The sequence below is a fragment of the Dreissena polymorpha genome, chromosome 14 (assembly GCF_020536995.1).
Source record: "Dreissena polymorpha isolate Duluth1 chromosome 14, UMN_Dpol_1.0, whole genome shotgun sequence".
NCBI classification, from domain to species: Eukaryota; Metazoa; Mollusca; class Bivalvia; order Myida; family Dreissenidae; genus Dreissena; species Dreissena polymorpha.
In genome coordinates this window covers 59,824,880-59,847,271 of record NC_068368.1, presented here as the reverse complement: position 1 = coordinate 59,847,271, position 22,392 = coordinate 59,824,880, and the positions used below count along the sequence as shown (strand labels likewise).

Here is a 22,392-nt window from a genome sequence, read left to right as displayed (position 1 = left end):
TTTACATAGATTTCCGCTTCCAGTTATCAATAATAACCGATCTAGTACTAGTATGTTATCAAGATATCACGTACCATCGAAATGAACCAATAAACTCGTATTCGTCAGTGTGAAAATATTGACACATTCGTATTTGTACGTTCACACTTCCCTTTAATCGTTTTTTTTTGGTTATAATCTATTGTAAGAAATAACAGACACAAACTATTTCGCTCATGCACTGCCTCTTTCCATTCCTGAAAACTAGAAGAGACAGTTGTCTTGTCTTTTTTCTCGCGATCGGATTCTTCTTAGATATAGAAAGTCGACCCGATCCGATATATTGTATTCACCCGACAGACACGAACAACGACCTGCTCGTACATTTATAACTTTTTATAGAAATAATATTTATTGTAACGCAATTATTCGATAAATATCTATCGGAAAACAGGTCATTTGTTTTGTTTTTATAATTGTCTGTATTTACGGAAATACCGCCGATATTCCCGTTAAGCATTAAAATGCTTAAATACCCTTAGAGACAATCTGAGCATAAAATGGCGACTAAGGCATACTTATATACACGCTGAAGCTAACTAAGAGGAATGCAATATAGTGCGGAATCCGGATAGGGCCAAGTTGATTTAACGTGCGTCGAGAGAATGTCGAGAGAATGTCGAGTGTCGCGCTCAAAGGTCGACACACGACATTCTCGCGACATTCAATGGACATTCTCTCGACGCTCAAAACGACGCGCTACAAATCAGTCGACAGTCAAGATTTTCTGCGATTTTTTTTCTAAAACCCAGCGCGATATGCGACACTCAAATATTGATTGTCGCATGATTGTCGCGCGTCGTATTGAGCGTCGAGAGAATGTCGTGTGTCGACCTAGCGGTTTTTAGGTCGTCAAGCGACACTTGCGCGATATTGGCTCGATATATCGCGCGAGTGTCATATCGTGCGTCGAGAGAATGTTGTGCGTCGAGAGAATGTCATGTGTCGACCTAGTGATTTTAGGTCGACAGGCGACATTCTCATATTGAATGTCGCGCGTCGTATCGTGCGTCGAGAGAATGTCGAGAGAATGTCGAGTGTCGCGCTTGAAGGTCGACACACGACATTCTCGCGACATTCAAGCGACATACTCTCGACGCTTAAAACGACGCGCGACAATGTAGTCGACAGTCAAGATTTTCTGCGAATTTTTTTTCTAAAACCCAGCGCGATATGCGACACTCAAATATTGATTGTCGCATGATTGTCGCGCGTCGTATTGATCGTCGAGAGAAGGTCGCTTGAATGTCGTGTGTCGACCTCGGAGGTCGACACGCGACACTCAACTTGGCCCTATCCGGATTCCGTAATATAGTCCAATAATATTCTAGAGATTGATTTAACTGACTGACTTCTTGCCAGAAATAGATCCATAGGAAGCGTCGGAAATTCATAAATCATTTGAAGAATATTTTGATCGAACCTGGTTTGTTGTTAACCGCGAAGTTAATATGTGCAAACTATTTCTATAACATGCGCAAAACAATTAAGAATCATATACGCTGTCAAATATTTATTTTCTAGTTCTAAGTGATTTTATTTAAGAGAAATAGAGATAGATATCCACTTGCAACTTTAAAAAATAAATGGCCATGGACCATGATACGTATTATCAAGATTATAATTCACAACCAGCGGTAAAGAGCTTGAGATAAATATAACTTTCAAATCAATTATACTGGGTATTCTAGCCAGTCTTTAATAGTCAAATGAGAGAAATCGTGAAGCGGAATATGTATACATCGTAAAAGATATTACGGAGATCATAATTTATACACTTTAGTATGATTTAACATACAATAAAGAAGTTATCTATTTAGATTCATAAAAACAGCTAGTAGTAGTTTTGAAGTTTAACAATTAATCCGAAGACGTCAGCGCCCTTTGTTTGGGCCTCGCATAAGAATGGTGCATGCATTGACAGTTTAATATTAACAATGCGAACATTTTGTTAATTATAACAGGAATTTATAAATATTTGACTATATTTGCCTATATTTGCCTAAGTGAAATGCGAAATACATCTCAACATTACAGGTCGGGTTGTTTGACGTATATGGAGCTGAATGTCGGCCTGTCAACATGCGATATGTCACAAACCGAAATGCAGGAATTGTATATGAAAATGCTATTTGCTTTTAATGTGAACTAACTTCTAGTTATCTTACAAAGATTCATATCGTTTTGTTAAAATAAATTTGACTGACAAAAACATTTCACATAAGTTTGATGGCATCGACACCTCTTTTGTTACAGTCCTTTATAAACACAACATTTCCGTGTATCGGACATTTACCGATAGAGATGTCAACATTCGGTAATTTTGTCGTCAATACCAGAGATTTTATAATAATATTCGTCGGGCACGATCAAGTTAATATGCGTGTTAGTTTATTGAACTTAAAGCGATGAAGCCACACTATGGGAGGGTGCAAATCAATTTAAAGAACGTCCGATTAAATTATATAAATTCAAGACGTTAATGTGCGCCAAGGCCAATTAATGGGCTTCACGTAAAGCAGACTGATTCGTTATTTTTATTTTAAAAATCATTCACTTCGCTTAAAAAAATTAACATATATATCGAACGAAGAACAGACTTTTTGTTAAAGAGATGAATGACCTGTCAGACTTAATGGTTTCATTTGTAATCTCTCTTTGTGTTTTAAAAACTCATAGAATCTCTTTCCGGGACGCTAAGGAGCGGTATTGTCGTCAGTAATGTATTTCCAATGACAGTCACCATACAGTCGATTAAAGAGTTATTTGCAGACCTTTTAATCGATTCATAAATTGAACTTTCAAATTTAAAATAGCATAAGTAGTATTTAGAAGGGGGAATTATCATCATAAAGACCAGTTTTCGCGGATCTACAAAAGAAATCCTGGAAAAGACATCAAATAAAATTCAATATTTATAATTAGCGAATGTCGGTTTCGGTATGATCTAAGGACTAAGTATCGTCGGGCTTTCTAACTGCTTTCCACTTAAGTATTGTTATGTTCTCTAACTGCCTTCCACTAAAGTATTGTCAGGCTCTCTATCTGCCTTCTACTTAATTATTGTCAGGCTCTCTAACTGCCTTCCACTTAAGTATTGTCAGGCTCTCTATCTGCCTTCCACTAAAGTATTGTCAGGCTCTCTAACTACCTTCCACTAAAGTATTGTCAGGCTCTCTACCTTCCACTAGAGTATTATCAGGCTCTCTTCCACTTAAGTATTTTCAGGCTCTCTTCCACTAAAGTATTGTCAGGCTCTCTAAAAAGTGTTTAGCGCATTATAAACGATATTTCAGAAGCGCATGTATTTTTCTGATTGTCGATTAAAACCGCACCAAAAAAACTTAAATATTTCATTGATTTCGATTGATGATTATCCAAATACAGACCGATACCTTTATACAGTATCTTAGTCAGGAATGTTATTTTGCATTTTAAACTATAATACATACATTCGGTTTTTCATATATGACAAGTTTGGTAAAAAAAGTTTTTGTCGAAAGTTGAACCAGTCTATTTTGACCAACATATTTTAATTTTTTTATCGTGTTGACATGTGCATATATCTACCATTTTGTTGTTTCTTTGTATACTAAATTCCTATCAGTAGTCTATGGAAATTGTATTGGTTTGTAAGAACATATATCTTATTAGATATTTATACATAAAGGAAAATGCATTATCAATGGCAGTTATTATCTACAAGTTTTGCTTGCAATGAAAACCTTAGAGTAAAAAAACTTAAGGATATAATGAAAATTATCAATAAATGAATTTGACAATATTTGCGACATAAATTTGATAACACATAAATAATGTATGCAAGTAATTATTTAAGTATTTAATGGGAGTAAATAAAGTTATATTACCTCTAAAAATCTTAAATACAACGAGCAACCTTAGTTTTTAAATGAATAGCAAATAAACGAAAGGGAAAATGCGTTTTCTTATTTTTGTATATACTTGTAAATAATAGATAAATCAAAGTTTTGCATTAAATACAAGTTGAATGGGTTTCAAACAAAGTAACCTGGGTAAAATCATTAAACTTAAAATAATAATTTAGATAATAAAAAAAATAAAATAATTCTTCCCAAAAGACACCAAGTAGCGTTTCAATAAGCCTCATGCTTTCGATGCCATCGGGCGAAAATAAACTCAAAAATAAACTCAACTTGAAATAATCAAATTTTCGTGTACTAATTTGGCAGACGGGTATCTGTTCAACTTGAAAGTGTGCAACTAATTTAAAATAACGCTTTGCTTTTCTCCTGAGACCGACCATTACGGCGAATTTTAATACAAAATATAATTTATGCTTTATGTATAATGAGCCCGAAAATATAAATCGATACATCATACAAAAAAGGAACATGATGTCAAGCAGACGACTTACGTATCCGATCATGGGAAGGTTCCATGCCGCCGCCACCGTCGACTCACAGTGACACGACTCGTCAGGCCCGATGAACGCGATAATCTCGTTCCGGTAGTGTGACGTCATCGCGTTGATGGCGTTCAGGGAGCTCCGGTCTGTGTCGTTAAAAAGGCATTCCAGTCGATATCCGGGCAGCATCGACTTGTTCTGGTTCACAAAGTCAAGGGCACTAAAGAACGCACCGGCGAATGTCTTGGATCCTTGAGAGTCGCCGGCGGAAGTGAGGAAGGAGATCTTCAGCGGGACACGAGTATCCTCCCCCGCCGACGCGGACCATCTCAGTGCAGCCAGACTTATACCCCAGAATGTCAGAGTACGCCAGGTGACGCAACTCGGTGTCTGAAAATCTCGCATGTTCGTGTAGTTTGTTTACATTTTATTCAAACACAATTATGCCTTCACGAACGGATATTTTCAACACATTTATTTCAATGGTTGTTGCGCTGTTGTTACTCGCAAGGGTTAACCGTCAAACATGTCGTACAGATTGTTCAGGTTTCAGGTCGTACAGATTGTTCAGGTTTCAGGTAGTACAGATTGTTCAGGTTTCAGGTCGTAGAGATTGTTCAGGTTTCAGGTCGTACAGATTGTTCAGGTGTCAGGTCGTACAGATTGTTCAGGTTTCAGGTCGTACAGATTGTTCAGGTTTCAGGTCGTACAGATTGTTCAGGTTTATGTGGATTTGAACCACTTCCTCTGGAATGTTTCCATTTGTGTCTAAAATGCCAATTCCTATAGATAAAAAAAGTCCCGTGTTATCATAAACTTCATTCAATGTCTGTATTAGTCCAAAAATAAATTTCAACGTAAAACGTGTGTTGTTCGATATTTAATTCATTAATATTACATTTGTATAGTCATACATAGCACTTTCAATGAAATCGGAAACTCAGTGTTGATCTTTTCTATCCGACAGAAAAAACTACATAAATACTGATTTAATGAAGATGTGAGCTGCATCTGTTTATTATTATCGTACAATTTAATATCCACCGATATATATGCAAAGCAACATGTACATTCTTAAACAAATAATCTGGATACAATTTAATTAACTTTTAATTATCACACTGAAAAATCCAACAAAAAAAGTAATTTCGCTTTAAATATAGTTTCAATATTGACACTTTCCTTGTTAACTCCGCGGACCGTATAACGAAATTGTATACATGAGACTATTATATAGAAACGTGATATCGTTTACGTTCCAAACTCAGTAAAAGCGAAGTGTTGAACTAATGAGAAAAACAGTTTTCAATCTTAATTATACAAATCACAGTATTGAATATTTGTATTCCCTCGCTCAGAGGGTTTAAGTAAAACATAGTTTAAGCACTGAAGTAAAAGTTCAAATCCGAAAGCAAACATATCCCAGTGTTTCGAGTGGAAGTCCGCGTGATGAACTGTGCCGGTAGCGGCAAAGTGTTGTTCGCTCTTACTGCCAGCTGACGGCTGCTAACCGCTACAGAACAAATACCAGCCGCGCACCGATACTCACAGTAAGCAAATACCAGTGTCTTAACGGGTCTATGTCGGGTCCATATTAAATAACTGGATGATTTAGTAATGTAAAATAAAACTACAATAAAACAAGTATGTACTATAAAAATCTGACTTGAATATTCATTATAAAATCTTAATAAAAGACCATCCATCTGCTTATCAAAATCAGATTACGGCGTGGCATTGTTCATTCTCACGGAACATTACTTTGTTATCACAGAATACGTATATAATCAACATTGATAATCTTTCCTAAGTTAAACTGCAAACGTATGGCTTTCACAAACAGCATGCCGGTGTTGCTGTTGAAATGTCATAGTTCCGGGTAAAGCGGTCCCTGTCTCCTTAACGTAAATAGCTGGTAATTGTTGATATTTGATACCCGTTCGGAGGAAACTGTTAATATGCATGAGCGTAAAGTGACGTCACAGATTAGTCTTACAAGTCCGCATAGGCTATTCAGTGTCGACACTTTCGGAGTGTTTGGATTTTTCGATTACAGGAAGTATTTTCTAAATGAAAATCATGCTTAGGCGAAAGTGTCATCCCTGATTATCCTGTGTGTACTGCACAGGCTGATCTGGGATTACACTACGCATGCGCAATCAGTCGAGTTTTCCCAAAAGGAGGTTCAATTGTAGACTACGAGTATTTTATGACACCGATGATATTTCGTTAAGTGTATTTATCAAGTCGACTGCAACGATCATTTCTTTATAATTTTACATATCGGGTAGGCGTTTAGTTATGGACTATACACTATATTATGTCTATAATTGAATGCAAATTTAAATTTAAATACAACTGTAATTACTTTAAGTCACGAGTATACGTAAAATATATCATGTGTTTCGTAAATAATAATTATGGGAACAAAATGGTATTCTATTATATAGGAAGAATATATACCACTTTATATAGATAACTAATATTTATTTTACTCCTTCATAGTATGCTTTCGAGTAAATAAATGCTTCTATGACTCTTTTGATGATTTATTGTTGTATGGATTGTATAGCGTTAATTTGAACTGTACCTACAATAAAAACATATAAAGCAATGACATGCACTTTGAACTGTGAAACAACCAGGAAGTAGCCTTTTCTTCATGCGTTATAATTGTTACCTTACATACGAACTCGGCGTTGAACTGAAATCTGTAGAATTCATATCTTACCCCAGATTGAAACACTGGAAGCAATCTGTTAAGCATGTCTTTGGAGAATTGTGCGTGACAGTGTAATAGTTTAACAGCAGTTTCCTGTTATATTATTATTTGTATATATATTCTATTCCCCGCGCGTTTTGTCCGGGTATATATAATTTATTCTCCGCGCGTTTTGTCCGGGTGACGAAAACCAATACAGTGCGCATGGGAACGTTTATGTATAAATCTATTATAAGCACCTAGTGTGGATCAAACTCGACTTTTCTGCGTATCAACCATTCCATGGCGGCAACCACAGCTTTAATTATTTGCATGTTTTATGTTTTATGGTGTATGCTTTGTCAAATATTCTATAGGCAATATGTCACTTGCCATAAATAACAGACTAGCGCTTGTTGATAACAAAAATCGCCTGATTAAGTTCATGGAGTTTCACTCTACCTCAGCTGATATCAATTCAAAGCTTTATTAATTATCATTATATATGTTATTAAATTTTTTCGCCATTGCCATATGCAAGGTGACTATTTTAATTATGTTTGTTTAAAACCAAGAAGTGTGGATGAAAAATTAAGGTCAGCCGATTCATTCCACTTCTGAGCGTAACGGATACACTTTCCCCATGAACTGTTTATACTAATGTCGTTCAAAGCCTGCGCAAAAGTAATATCAACATTAAGGTATAGTTTTATTTTATGTTTTTAGCCGATGTCGGTTCTATATGTAGAAATAGAAATGTACTGTCGCAAATGACCAAACATATTTTGCACCAATTTAACATATTTGATTGCATCGAGTATTGAATGAATCTAAAATATTTCTACTGATTTTACTACATTGAATGTACATAATAAATATAAGCATCAATCAATACAAATCTTAATAGTCATACAACCAAGAACACTTTTTTGCACTACATTCGGCATTTACTTTTTGTTATAACCCTTCTTCAATGTTGACATTAGGCGTATACTCAGTGGACTATGGTACTGTAGAACTTCCTGTGTGAAAAGGAGAGATTACTTCTTTGTTATGTATATGTGTCATACATGTGTTTAGTGTACATGTATATTGTATACATTGAGTTCTGTAAACTGGGCTTAACCCATTCATGCCCAGTGGACTCTCCCATCCTTCAAAATTGGATCAATTTATTTTCAAAATTAGGGGTGTCAAGTATATTTATTTCTATATTTAGAATATTTCATAAAGAAATTCATTTAAGCAAACAGCGCAGACCCAGATGAGACGCCGCATTATGCGGCGTCTCATCTGGGTCTACGCTGTTTGCAATGTCCTATTTTCAGGACGCTAGGCATGAATGGGTTAATGCATGTACGTAAAGTGGTTAGTATAAGGTTTACCATTTCAAGTATCATGAGTTTAAAAGGATTATTTTCCGACTTAAAGCAAAACTAATGGAACAGATATCATAACATCGAATTATTTTTATCGATGAACATTTCGCAAATTTCAAGTCGAGACATCCTTTAATAGCATATAAATTCATTTAATGTCGACGTCAATCGCATTTTACGTAAGGAACGTTTTTGTTCGCTGTACAGAACATTTCTATTTGAGTTAGGTGTAATCAATCAACTAACAGAGATGGCCACATTAGCGAATCAATGTCATGACGAATGCCGCCATTGTTATCCATGTCCATTCATATGCTGTGGTTGCATTTTCATTGATGATGTTTCGCACTATGCAAAACATTTTGTAATATTTCCAAAACATCAACAGCGTAAGTATGGGTCCGTCCTGCTGGTTCTATTAAATCCCACAGCGGAACGTCCATATAGAAGCACTAGGAACATATACGAGTAAACAATAAATTAATCTCATGTACTCACTGTTGTTATTTGAAGTAAAACTGGTAATTTAACGCAAACACTTTAACATATGTTCAGGGAACAGGCTCACGTGACTTTGTGGGGTTCATAATCGCACGTTAATGGATTTTTACACGCCGGTAGTTGGTGCTTTTCTTTAAACAACTTTTTAAAGCATTTTTAGGAATATCAACTAGTGCACAAAAGCGGGTTTTTATGCTGCTTATGGCAATATGAAATACACCAGAATTGCTTTATGTAATAATCATGTGTTCTTGGCCAAATATGTCATGCGTGACGAAATCATGAACATGGATGTGTTGCACGCAACGTGACATTTCGGCACCGATTTCAGACGCATTCAATGATTTATTGTTAAATCTTAAGACAACGGCACAAACTGCAAGAACAATTTCTTTAATGCGCTAAAGATATTTGCAAATGTATTAAATAACTTCAGATATTTGCAAAAATAAAGTTCTTAACGGTGTGTTTACATTGTTTATCTCGTGTTTATATCACTGTCAACCCCGTTGATCCTGCACGCTGATTTTGCTAATACGAGGGTACATTATTTGTAAAATGTACAAACATACCTTAAGCGGCACTTTAAAAATGGGTGCTTTTATAAATTGGACATAAAAGGGTTTATTTTACAAACTTCGTATGAGTTTTAAATAACTTAAAAATTAATATTGATATCAAGAGTTACTTTCTGATATAATAATTCAATTTAATTTGAATGACCTTTTTTGATAAAAATATATATCACTTTTGATATAAAAGAAGAAATAGAATCTGTCACGTAATTACGTATCGTTCGTGGAAAAGACACAGTAACCAACAAAGTTCATTTCTGATTTCTTTGCGTTTTATTTCTGCTTATTAACACAACACAACGTTTCCAAAATGTTTGTCAAATACTAGATACATGCGAAGCCCGCAATGGGCCCATCCCGCGAAAGCCAGCAATAATGCGACTTGTATGTTCGGCCGTTTAAGTAAGACTCCATTTCATACAACGCAGATGCCAATTTATACAATAATGGACAAATAAATTGGGTGACGGCTGTCTGGATGATTGACTTTAACATGAGTTGAATTACCTGATACGGGATGGCTTTATGTGTGACTTACATATCTTGTGCATATATATGCCAATAATTAAGCGAGACCACGTTTGTTTAACTGTCACCTGTCATTTAACATGAAAATATACACAAATTAACAGTGCTGCATGTGCTTACAATAGACATAACAAATTAGTGAACCCAGCCATGGGCCATAACTTGGTGCATTTTTTCTCGTCTAATTTGACGATGACATATGATGCCCATTTATGCATTTCTTCATGAAGACATATATTATGTTTCAGTTACACCGAACAAGGAATATACATGAAATACACCAATTATGCGACACATCATTGATATAAAGATGATGTCATGATATCAAATATTAACCCTTTGCATGCTGGGAAATTTGTCGTCTGCTAAAATGTCGTCTGCTGAATTTCTAAAATTAGCATTTTCTTCGATTTAAAAAAAAGAATATTATCAGAATAGCAAACAGTTTGGATCCTGATGAGACGCCGCGTTTTGTGGCGTCTTATCTGGATCCAAACTGTTTGCAAAGGCCTTCAAAATTCGGTTGCCGCACTGAAAGGGTTAATTTCAAATCGAGAAGACATAAAAAATATCAAGAAATCATTTTAAACGTCAGAAATTCGTCGCTTTTTTCAGACTTTGAACTATCGATATCTTAAAATCAATTGTTGGTATTAAAAAAAGAATGTTTTTCATAAAGAATAAACCCGATTTCTGTATATATAGTAAAAGGTGCTTTTTCGTGTAAATATAGATCGCCTAGAAATAATTATACATTCCAGGTTATAGATGATCCAGTAAAACACTTTTGGACGAATATTGTTTAAATGCAACATAATATTTACTTGAATTATGTCTTAAAAAATATATATCATCCGTAATACTATTTTTTTTCTTTAATTGTTTTTGTTTTTCTATCCGAACAGTATCCGTCTTTTTAACAAAGTCTCAAACGTAATCTATTTTTGCAAATATGGTGAGTGGACAAAATTTATTTTACAAAATTAAAATGCCAAATTTTCTACGGAACAGTTTGGTTTTAACTTTGAGTTTATTTCTAAGTTCCGCACTGAATTTATGTGAGCTGGTTCTTACTGGGCTTATTGCATGTGCGTTAAGTGCCTTTCAAATTAGATTCTGCAGTCCAGACATGCTAATCAGGGACGACACTTTCCGCCGAAACTGGATTTTTGTTTAGAAGAGACTTTCTTTTGACTATATAGTATGATAAATCCAACAAAAACACATATTTTTCTTTCCTTTTTTATCAACGTTTCGGCTTACGCCTTCATCAGGATAATACAAATAATAACAGAAAGCGGATGTTACGTCATTGACTTAACGTACATTAAAATGCGGGAAAATGTACGTCAATAAAATGAACGTTAATTAAATTAAGCTTAACTTTCGGATTCAAGAATACACAATTTCCTATAAAATTATATATAAAAATACTAATAGGAAAAAACAAAAGTAAGCTTAATTAAATTGAAGAGCTAGTCTTTTATGTTAAAAAGAACTTTGTTATTCATACCATTAGGGTGTAATGTTTTAAGTCTATGTATATAGTAAGTTTCTTTACATAGACGATCTATGTTGTTATTAACAACATCAATTGGCATAAAGGAAAAGTCATTTGCGCTGTGGTGATCTTCATTAAAATGTGATGCGACCAAAGTTGAAAATTCAGGGTTAGAAAAGTTTCTTATGTCAAATCGATGACTGTTCATTCTTTTTGACACCGGTTGCATGGTTTGTCCAACGTACTGTTTCTTACACTGTTTACATGTAATGAGGTATATTACATCTTTAGATGCACAATTCATATTCTTCTGTAAATTAAATTGCTCGCCTGTTACTGTACTTTTAAATTTTTCTCCAACGTGTATGGATTTACAATGGGAGCAACGTGTTCTTCCACAGGCACTGCACGCACGTGAACTGTTCAAACTGTTCGTAAACTGAGCACGTGTAATGAAGTTTCCTATATTATTAGGCCTTTTAAACGCCAGTATTGGCTTATAAGTTTCATGCACACTTTTCACTTCTTCTTTCTGTGACAGGTTAAGTAAGTCCCAATACTTGTTTATTGCGGCTCCTATGTTTGGCAATGACGGATTATATTCCACTGTAAATGGGATAACTTTTGTTTTTGCTTTATTGCAGGACTGTAATGCGTCTTCTTGAGATAGAGCAGAAACTTTTTCAAATGCACAATCGATAATTTTTTCCGGATAATCTCGCTGTTTGAAATGATGCTTGAGGTCTTGAAGTGACGATTTAAAACTGTTGTCATCCGATATAATACGTCTATATCGCTTCGCCTGACTGTATGGTATTCCGTCCTTACACTGTTTAGGGTGGCATGACGTATAGTCAAGATATTGGTGGTTATTGGTCTCCTTTATGTGTATATCTGTTTGAAGTGTTAAGTCGTCATTAATAGAAACAGCCACATCGAGAAAAGACACGATTTTCTTAGAAGCAGAATACGTAAACTTCATGTTGGGGTGAAAACGGTTTAATGCTTCAATAAACAATTCAAGCTTCTCTAAAGAGTGGTCCCAAATCATAAATATATCATCTAAAAAGCGAAACCACAGTGTCGGTTTATGTTCACATATTTTAAGGAAGTCTTTTTCAAGTTTTCCCATAAATAGAGAGGCATATGCTGGCGCCATTGGACTACCCATAGCCGTACCCATTTTTTGTAAATAGAAATCATCATCAAATTGAAAATAGTTATTTTCAAGTACAAGTCGTAACAATTTAGAAACTATGTTGCTATTAATGTTGCCATTATGTAAAAATTCTTCACAAGCCTTGATTCCATCGTCGTGTGGGATGTTCGTGTAAAGCGATGACACGTCTAGAGTGACGAGATAGGTTTCTTTACTATTAACTGTCTTATTTTTGAGCTTTTTTATGAAGTCTGTTGTATCTTTGATGAAAGACGGCAATTCAAACATGTATGGTTTGAGAATGGAGTCTATATATTTCGAAATATTCTCCGTAGGTGAATTACATGCTGACACAATTGGACGACCGGGGTATTTAAGCGGAAGATTTTCATTTGTTTCTTTGTGAATCTTTGGTAAAATGTAAAAAAATGGAGAAATATGCCATATTGCCTGCACTAGGTCGTATGAATGCATATTGGTAAGAGGCTAGAGTCCTTCGAGTGCAACGCAACGGAAGTTCTGACGTTTAACAGCGACCCAATGTATCGCATGACGATGGAAATTTTTTTTCTTTTGACTACAAATTCCAAAAAAGCGTCCCTGATTAGCCTATGCGGATTGAACATGCCAATCTGGGACGAGACATTACGCACATGCATTAAGCCTTGTTTTATCCTGAACGATGCTCATCATAGGAAACAATGTTGGTTATAAATTGAATAATGTAACAGGCACAGTTTTAAAAGCAGACAGCTATTATCATAGTTTCTAAACTTTTACTGATGAAAAGTTCAGGGTCGTGAAATTAAATTGCAAGGCTGAATTAAAATACAAATAAAAACAAACTAGAACTATGCGTATATCTGTCAATGAAAATATTATTGTGTTTGTAATTTGAATTGAAATTACCAGTAAATATTATGATTTCAGCGGTCTGAGGTGCAGAATGTGTTTTCGTTTGTTGTGTTTACCTTTACCCGGTACCGTCCCGAACGAACGACAACTCTTGTTCGCCCTTAGTTACGAAAAGACCCAATATCACTGGGAATGAACAAAAACTGTCACGTGATTACAAAAACCAACGTCAGTAGTCATTTTATAACAACAAACAGCCGCGCAAGGTAGGTTTTTACCCAATATCTATGCTGATCATCCTCTGACTTTCATACGACCTAGTGCAGGCAATATGGCATGCATATAGCTTTCGATCGGTATATCACGCGTTTTGTGTGTTGCTCTGGTTTTCGAGGAACACTTCGACACAATTTCCATTTAAGAAGCAAACGTCAGTAGTAAAATTGCAAAGAGTCAGTGTTCTCGAAAATTAACGATCACAGAACTGTCTATGCTTTACCGGACGAACCTATTCATAGGGAATAGGAATAGTAAATTATGAACTGAAGTAGAATGCATTACAAAGTAAGACATAGATGTAATATATCAGTACATGATATTTAATGGACCTTGAATCTAAACACTACAATAAATAATTGTTTAGAGTGTGATATACTTTTTCATCTTCATCCATAAGAAAATCGACCATGTTTGCTAGGACAAAAAAGTTTTTATGTGTGGTTTGTCTGATTGAATTTAAATAGTTTACGTGACGGAAAAAGAAAAAAACACGTTATTATTCAGACCAATAACTTACCAAATCAGAATTACCATCCATTTACATAGAGGAGCCTGATACAATTATATCCCCTGAGAATGGCGTGTTTGGCAAGGAAGCTGCCTCGGTCGCTGGCATCGGTAATACTAATATATTTTGCAGCTTATGTAAAAGTTATATTATCACCAAACAATTACTGTTATAACCATCAACATGTTATATCAAAAATCAAATTGAGATAAAGAAAAAATTCAAACAAACAAATTCAAAGAATTGACAACCCTATCGGATATTATTTATCATTAAGGAGGGGGGGGGGGACAAACCTGGCGTTATCAAGTTTAACTGGACAGAAACTAGCATTTATCACCGCAGTATCATGATTCATTTGAGCGTAAGGCTCATTGGGTCATTGTCGACCTGAAATGGCCAAAAAATCACCCGGGGTGACTAGAATTCGATTGGGGTGACATGAAGCCGATTCGTCACCCCCGGGTTACTAGAATCGGCTTGAAAACACCCCAGGGTGACAGGAATCGGCTTGAAGTCACCCGCTTCAAGCCGATTCATGTCACCCTGGGCTGACTTCAAGCCGACACTAGTCGACCCCGGGTGACTAGAATCGGCTTGAAGTCACCATAGGGTAACAAGAATCGGCTTCTAGTCACCCCGGGTGACTTTTGGGTCATTTCAGGTCGACAATGACCCAATGAGCTAAAGAAAGATTCATCAAATGTAATACACATGTTCTAAAACATCTCTAGGCAGAAAAGTGTGACGGAAGGACGGACGGACAACGCTAAAATAGTGTCGCTCCGCATTTGAAGGGAAAAACATTATACCTCCGCTTTCGAACGCAAAACAAAACAAGGTGAGATCATATTAACTGTAAAATGTACTACCGGTAACAATGAAAAATAAACATTGAAAAGAAAACAGAACTAAGTAACAAAAATAGCGTGCAGCATTATTATTATCTTAATAATATGCACATTTAATTGGCATGTTTGTTTGCCTTGTGTTCTGACAGACTGCTTCTGTGTCTGTAAGACTGCCCACATTTCTCACATGTTTGCAGTTTTAAATCACTATAAATGTGCATGTGCGCCTGTAAGTCCACTCTTTCTTTCAATTCAGCCCCAAACACATCACATCTGAATATTACGGATGAGTCTTCGCTTCTTCGGTGTTTTGTCAGATCTGTCTTTGTGGCAAAAGCTGCACAACAGGTTGGACAAACATGCTGTCTCGTATCCCCATGTACACTGCACCTTAAAATAAGTTCAAAAAGACACTATAACACTCGTTCTAATTTGAAATAATAATGTACATTTTATTCGCCTAAAGATATGAATTTCCGAGTGAATTTGAATCTTGTGAACTCCAAGCCACAATTATCTTAACATTTGTAGTTTTTTTAAATGCTTTAGTCTGTTCGAAAAATGTCTTTGACATTTGTATTGGCATTAACACTTTTGACAAAAGATAAAACAAATCGATAACATTTCTAAAGAATTTAAACATAAAGCGGGGTTCAAGCTAACGACGTCGGGTTCAAATGAAGAAATATCAAATTACCGATTTCTAGGCAACTGTTAATGTCATAAAGAATATTAAACAGTATAGTGTAACAACTAGAATAATAGAGTTTACCATTTCCTCTTAAAATGCCTCGACACTTTTCAGACAAAAAATCTAATTATAAAATTAATTATTAAATAATCGTATATTCTTCATTTCAGAGTTGTTGGGGCCCTAAAGTGACACAGTCCATTTAATTACAGGAATTTAAATGATTTAATGTGAATATGAACATTTTGGAAACTTATGAAAAATGCCGGTTAATGCTTCTTGCTTTTCACTTAACAAATACTTACATGTGTCTGGTGAGGTCCTTTTTTGTACTAAATTTCTTCTCACAGCAAGAATACGTTGACAAGCCGCGGTGCCTGTCCTCGTGCCGTATTAGCCCCCACGTGGTTTTGAGGGCGTCTCCGCAAAAACGACACACATGTGACATATCTGTAAAAAAATAATAATATACCGAATAAATACTATGCATTTTGTTCAGAAACTTAACACAGCCTATGTATAATGAAAACAAATAATTCGAAGATATAAACTTTGGATAGTTTTTACAAATGTCATGTTTGCGGGATAATTCTTTATTATTACAAATAGCAATTCAAAATGAATAACATTTTAAATTTTAAAATAGTCATTGTAAAATGTAATGTAACCATTTTATGGCATATCTTTATAACTTATAAAAGCGGGCGACCACTCTTGGGAAAATCTACATGTACAACACACACACGCGTGTCGCGCTCGCACCATATCATTTTCTATATTCGGTCATGAACGTCAAATTTCTAAGGAACTTTTTCACTCTAAGTACGTATTAATTTATACAGCACAGTTGCAGTGCTTACGTGTGCATGGTTATAAATAATATCAAGCTTCTAAATCTTTTTTTAACATTAATATAATACTTCCTAAAGTAAATGTCATTATATAAGTAAACATAGTAGCGGGTGTCCCTAAAAGGTAGAAGGAAAACCCTGCATATATTTTACTGCCGTTTGCATATTTTTGCTACTGACGTTTGCCATTCCTACACTTACTACTGACGTTTGCCATATTTGTTTTCACTCTTTAAACGTTTATTTATTATCCGGTAGATATTTTTGTTTGTTTATGCATAGACATATGTAATATATGTTCGTCCGGTAAAGCATACACAGTTCTGTGATCGTTAATTTTCGAGAACACTGACTCCTTGTAATTTTACTACTGACGTTTGCTTCTTAAATGGAAATTTGTGTCGATTTTTTCTCGAAAACCAGAGCAACACACAAAACGCGTGATATACCGATCGAAAGCTATATGCATGCCATATTGCGTGCACTAGGTCGTATGAAAGTCAGAGGATGATCAGCAAAGATATTGGGGAAAAAAACCTACCTTGCGCGGCTGTTTGTTGTTATAAAATGACTACTGACGTTGACATTTGTGGTCACGTGACATTTTTTGTTCATTCCCAGTGATTTAGCATGAGATGCTTACATCGATTCAAGCCTTAAACTGTCTACGTCAATTTAAGAGAGGCTATTGTTGCTGTTCGTTTTTTTTGTCAACTAGCATCGATCCGAACTGTCGACATATCTGTCAAGTATATGATAACGTTTGGTGGCTCGTGCGTTACTGTATGCATATTTTGATATTAGTTTATTTAATTACTTTTAGTGGTCAAACTGCGCTGTTTATGTCACACCACAACATAAAATTGTCATATTTGCACTTGTAGACATTGGTTATTATGACATCTAACATATGATCAAATAAACTAAACATTCCGGTGCCCTATTAATGATTCCACCGTGTTGTGCGTGATATTTGTCCACGAAGATTATCATATAGTATTTATAAGAAACATTTTAACTTTAGATTCAAATTTCATGCAGCGATCTATTGTTTCAAAAGTGCCATTTTAATCTAGTGCAAATGTATGCTTACAAAAACTGAATGTGTTATGAAAGGACACCAGAAAAGCAATAAATATGTTAACAAAAGACAAACTTTAACGCTACTGTCTACCAAACTACTTCGTTATAAAACATTTTATGTAAACATCATGCTAAGCGTTGGAACAAATCGCCGCATACAATGTCAATTGTTTACATTTAAAAGGGTTTTTTAACGCCTCTCAGGAAAAGTCTTGATCACAATCGAAAGACGATACGACATTCCTTCCCGGCGTTACAATAAGAGCACGAACTGAAGTCATGCGCACTTCAAGTGCGATACCTATGACGTTATCTGGGAAGAGTTCGTCCGCATACCAGGCCAGATTTTACAATGCCGATAAAACAGTTATATCTACACCACTCAGGTAATGTTTTGATCACAATCAGAGCACAATGCGAAGTCCAGTGGGTAACAATGAGACCACTTTCAGAAGTGGAGAAAAGCTAAAAATGATCTTCAATGCTCAGGATGTCCGACCGAAGCTGCTCTGGAGTGGCGAAATAATTGCAGAGCGATTAAATATAATGTCCTGAAAACACATTGTGGAGCGGAAATGTGTTTTTTGTCTAGGTCTTACCGGTAGTTATGTGAGCTTTGAAGAGAAATCACAGGGCCCTATTGTACATACTACAGAATTGGCGTCGTTTACTCGTGAGACGTCTATGGTCACTTTCAATCACCAATAGTGTACGTTATGGTTATGCAATACTGAGAACGTGTATGTTAATAACTTGGACGTTTCTCCCTGTGAAAATGGCGAGACTGTATCCGTCATCTGTTTATACTAAAGGTAATCAAGATATTGTAAAGACGTATAATAACAAGCTCAATAAACAAGCAAGTTCACTGAGAAGAGCCATCTAGGAGGCGTTAAGGTGGTATCGAGATGCTGCCTGTATACAATATGCAGAAACAAAAAAACTGAAGGAACATTTTTAGGAGATATATAATATTCTAACAAGTTCTAGTCTTTAAACAATGCATCAGCCTAAATGCTTATACATAACCTGGTGTCATATAAGGATTTCTTAAAAAAACTATTGCCATAACAGGATGTCTTTATACAAAAACTTGCCATAATAAGATGTTTTATATATAATATAATACACTTGCCATAATAGGATTTCTATAAATAACCTCGTGTAATAATTGCAATTTGAGACATTTCCAACTGGCATTTCACTTTGTCTATGGCATGTGTTCAGACGATTCTGTGTAAGTTTTATCGAGTGTTAATTTATAGCATATTTATACATGCTATAAATTTTACTTTTATTCGAAACTGTGATATGCGTGACCATCATATAAAGAATTGTGAACTTAATAGTTAGAAATAGTCACTTTTAAAGTAATCGGGTCTCTAATACTAATGAGGGTAATATGTCGACAATAGCAGTGTAACATACATTGTGAAGATAAGAACTGGGAGGCAAAATACTTCTCACCAAGCTAGAAAACTTTACTTCAGGCAAATACCCAATCACCTATATAAAATTGATAAAACAAAACATAAAACCTTATCGGATTATGTCTGTAAAATACAAAAAAGTCAAATAATAAAAGAGGAGTAATATGGCGTGGCAATGTGATGCCCATGCCAATAACTCAATTACTTGTCACTACCTCATTGTGACTTCTGCTCTTCGTATTTGCTCATGATCCATTTGCCCATCTGAGTGCCGCATTATTATACAATTTCAACTTTGCTATTATTAAACTGTTTCAAGTGTTGACCAAACACAGCTTACACTCAACGCATAGTTTATTTTATCATAATTTGATTTTCGAAAGTAAAGAACCACCTTTTCAAAGTAAGCGTGAATAAATGGCTTGATTCATATACAGCTGGTTGTTCGATAATGTGTTCAACCCTTGGGATGTTGATTTAAACATATACTTAATGCAATACTTTCCCACTACCGTAAATGTACATGTAGTATTCAGTAGTGTCAAAGACTAGTGTTTGTTAGCAATTTTATTAAGTTTATTTGTATGTATATATAAAGTACAGCAATGTTTTGTATAACTATTCTTTTTGCAATTATTTTGCTTATTTCTTCTTCAGCTTCTGTCTTATCAATTTACGCTATTATTATCTTCATCTATGTAATTAATCCACGCTATGGGAAAACTGAGCTTACTGTATGTGCGTCAAGTGTCATCACAGATAAACCCGTCCAGTCCTCACACTATAATCAGGAACGACACTTACCTCCTTCATTGGATTTATGCTAAGATTAGACTTTCTTTAAACGAAACCTTCCATAAAAAAGCATAATATCGTCCCTTTTTGTGTGTTTTTTTTTTCAGATTATAATTTAACGCTGAAGCGTGCACACAACACGAATATGATCATAGTGAAATGTTGATAGATTTTAACAATATTAAATGCTATGAATTTGAATCAATATGAAAATTACAATTACCTTTTTGCTACATTAAATTGAGACATTGATGTTCGTTTTAAAAAAATTTGAACTGATTTGACAAATAAAAGATTTACCGATTATGAATTATTCAATATTGGCAATTATCAATAATGTAATTGATTTTAAATGTAAATTCAATTACCAATATTGAATTGCTTCACAATTTATACAATAAGTGTTTTCAACGTTGGATTGTACGCAGTACATAACAAGAAATATCTTTAAAAAAGATATACGGCGTAAATAGTTTAATGAATGAGATCAAGGATAGCGAATGTCTTTTTCTGTGCAGTTCTTAGCTGTATCACACGCAGTACGGGATGTTACGGGGAGTTTTCGCGGCTTATTTTACATTATAACATATTGCTGGTCATAAACCTATAGATACAAAACAGAAAACCAAAAGAAGAATGGAAGTGAAATTTAAACATATGAGTCAACCGGCCACACGAGAAGTATCCGTATTTATAGGCGCGTTCTTCGAACAAACCTGTTTTAGTGGTTTGTCGGGCATTGCTATTTGATTCGATTATTAACAGTATCAATTATCATCGTGCTAATGCTTAAAGTAATATTATGGGCATTTTGCACTGTTGAATTGAGCTGAAAAGAATTAACAGGTCAAAATAGTTAGTTAAAATGTGGTTACTGATTAATTATCTGCAACTCACCTTGCTACCAGTTGTTTATAAAAATATATTTTATATTCGATATTCTTACGTGACCCACCCAGTCCTGTAAGCTGAAATGATCCGTAAAACAATTTCGTGTCTTTGTGTCGTATGAACAAATCTGCACTAAAACTAAATTTAGGTTCAACTCGTAAACGCATGATCAGTTGTCAAACGAAAGTACGGTTGATATTCAAATGCATTATTTTTCTCTTTCTGGTATATTGTTTTAGTATGATGATGCTGCATTAATTAATATAAGTGTATATGAAGTAGAAACATCAAAAATAATCAACGGTTGCGATAGACACCTATAAACTGTTACATGCTCATAATATCACTTTAGTACATTAGGCAATATGGACGAATAATTATTGTTAAATTTATCAACAATAATATTTATCATTGTATTGTTGAAAACACATTAAGAATCTATTATTTACATACCATAATTATATTGCTGAATATCTTCATTTAACATATTTCTGGTCTAAAGAAAATTCCAGGTCACCTAGTTCACGGATAAGCGTCTTTATTATATAACGATTATTTTACTGGCCGCCAACTCCGGTGATGACCTGTATATAAACTCTGAATGTCCGCGAATTGACCCGATATACCTCGCGGGTTGAAATGCAATGCTTTAAAGTGAGGCCTCGCTTTCATTGCTCTTTATACTTTTACATGTTAACATGTTGACAGGAATAAGGAAGTAAGTACTAAATATAAGAACATAGCCTTTTAAGTATAAACGCTCTTGCGCTGGTAATACTCTGAAAATAAAAGGTGTACGCACAAACTGTATTGATATCGAGAATTGAGTGTAAAACTGTTCTATCTATTAAGCCTTTTCATTCGAGATAAAATTGTTTCATACAGTAAAACAGTGTTACAAAGACGCGGATATGTTTCCAATGTTCTGGTGGTATACTCAAATCAGCCAATGGAATAAATGAAGTGTATTCATTCGTACCTAGCCGCGGGAAATTTTATTGGAATTTTATTGGACACTTACAAAGGTCAGGCTAAGGTGAAAAGCTGGCTTATGCAGCTTACGCCGAAAAATTCTTTTAAAATTGTTATGGTTGATTTACATCTAGTCGATATAGTTAACATTTAGTATAGCTATTACGTCAATATTATGATCGCACTACAATAAATTAAAATTAGCGGTATACCGAGCTGACCTGGACATTGATCTATCATCGTGACAAGCAAAATGAGTTTCTTTGTACTTGGCTGTATCGTATTAGAACGTTCATTCAGTCATCTTATAACAGTATTGGTCTATTGTTATAAGATTGTTATCTCATTTTTATGAAATGTTTACAAATCTTTTCAATTTACAAGAAAGCGCACTCGTGGGAACGTACACATAAAAG

General features: G+C 35.0%; 1 protein-coding gene across 2 annotated transcripts in view; it reads right to left on the bottom strand.

Moving 5' to 3' along the window:
• LOC127858744 (guanylate cyclase 32E-like) overlaps positions 1–4,990 on the bottom strand; it is a 52,292-nt gene extending 47,302 nt beyond the window's left edge. For both annotated transcript variants that reach the window (XM_052395991.1, XM_052395992.1), the window contains exon 1: positions 4,436–4,990. In XM_052395991.1, the coding sequence (XP_052251951.1) occupies positions 4,436–4,831 (396 nt within the window). In that variant the 5' untranslated portion in view covers positions 4,832–4,990. The remainder of the gene's footprint in view (positions 1–4,435) is intronic.
• Between the last annotated feature and the right edge of the window lie 17,402 nt (positions 4,991–22,392).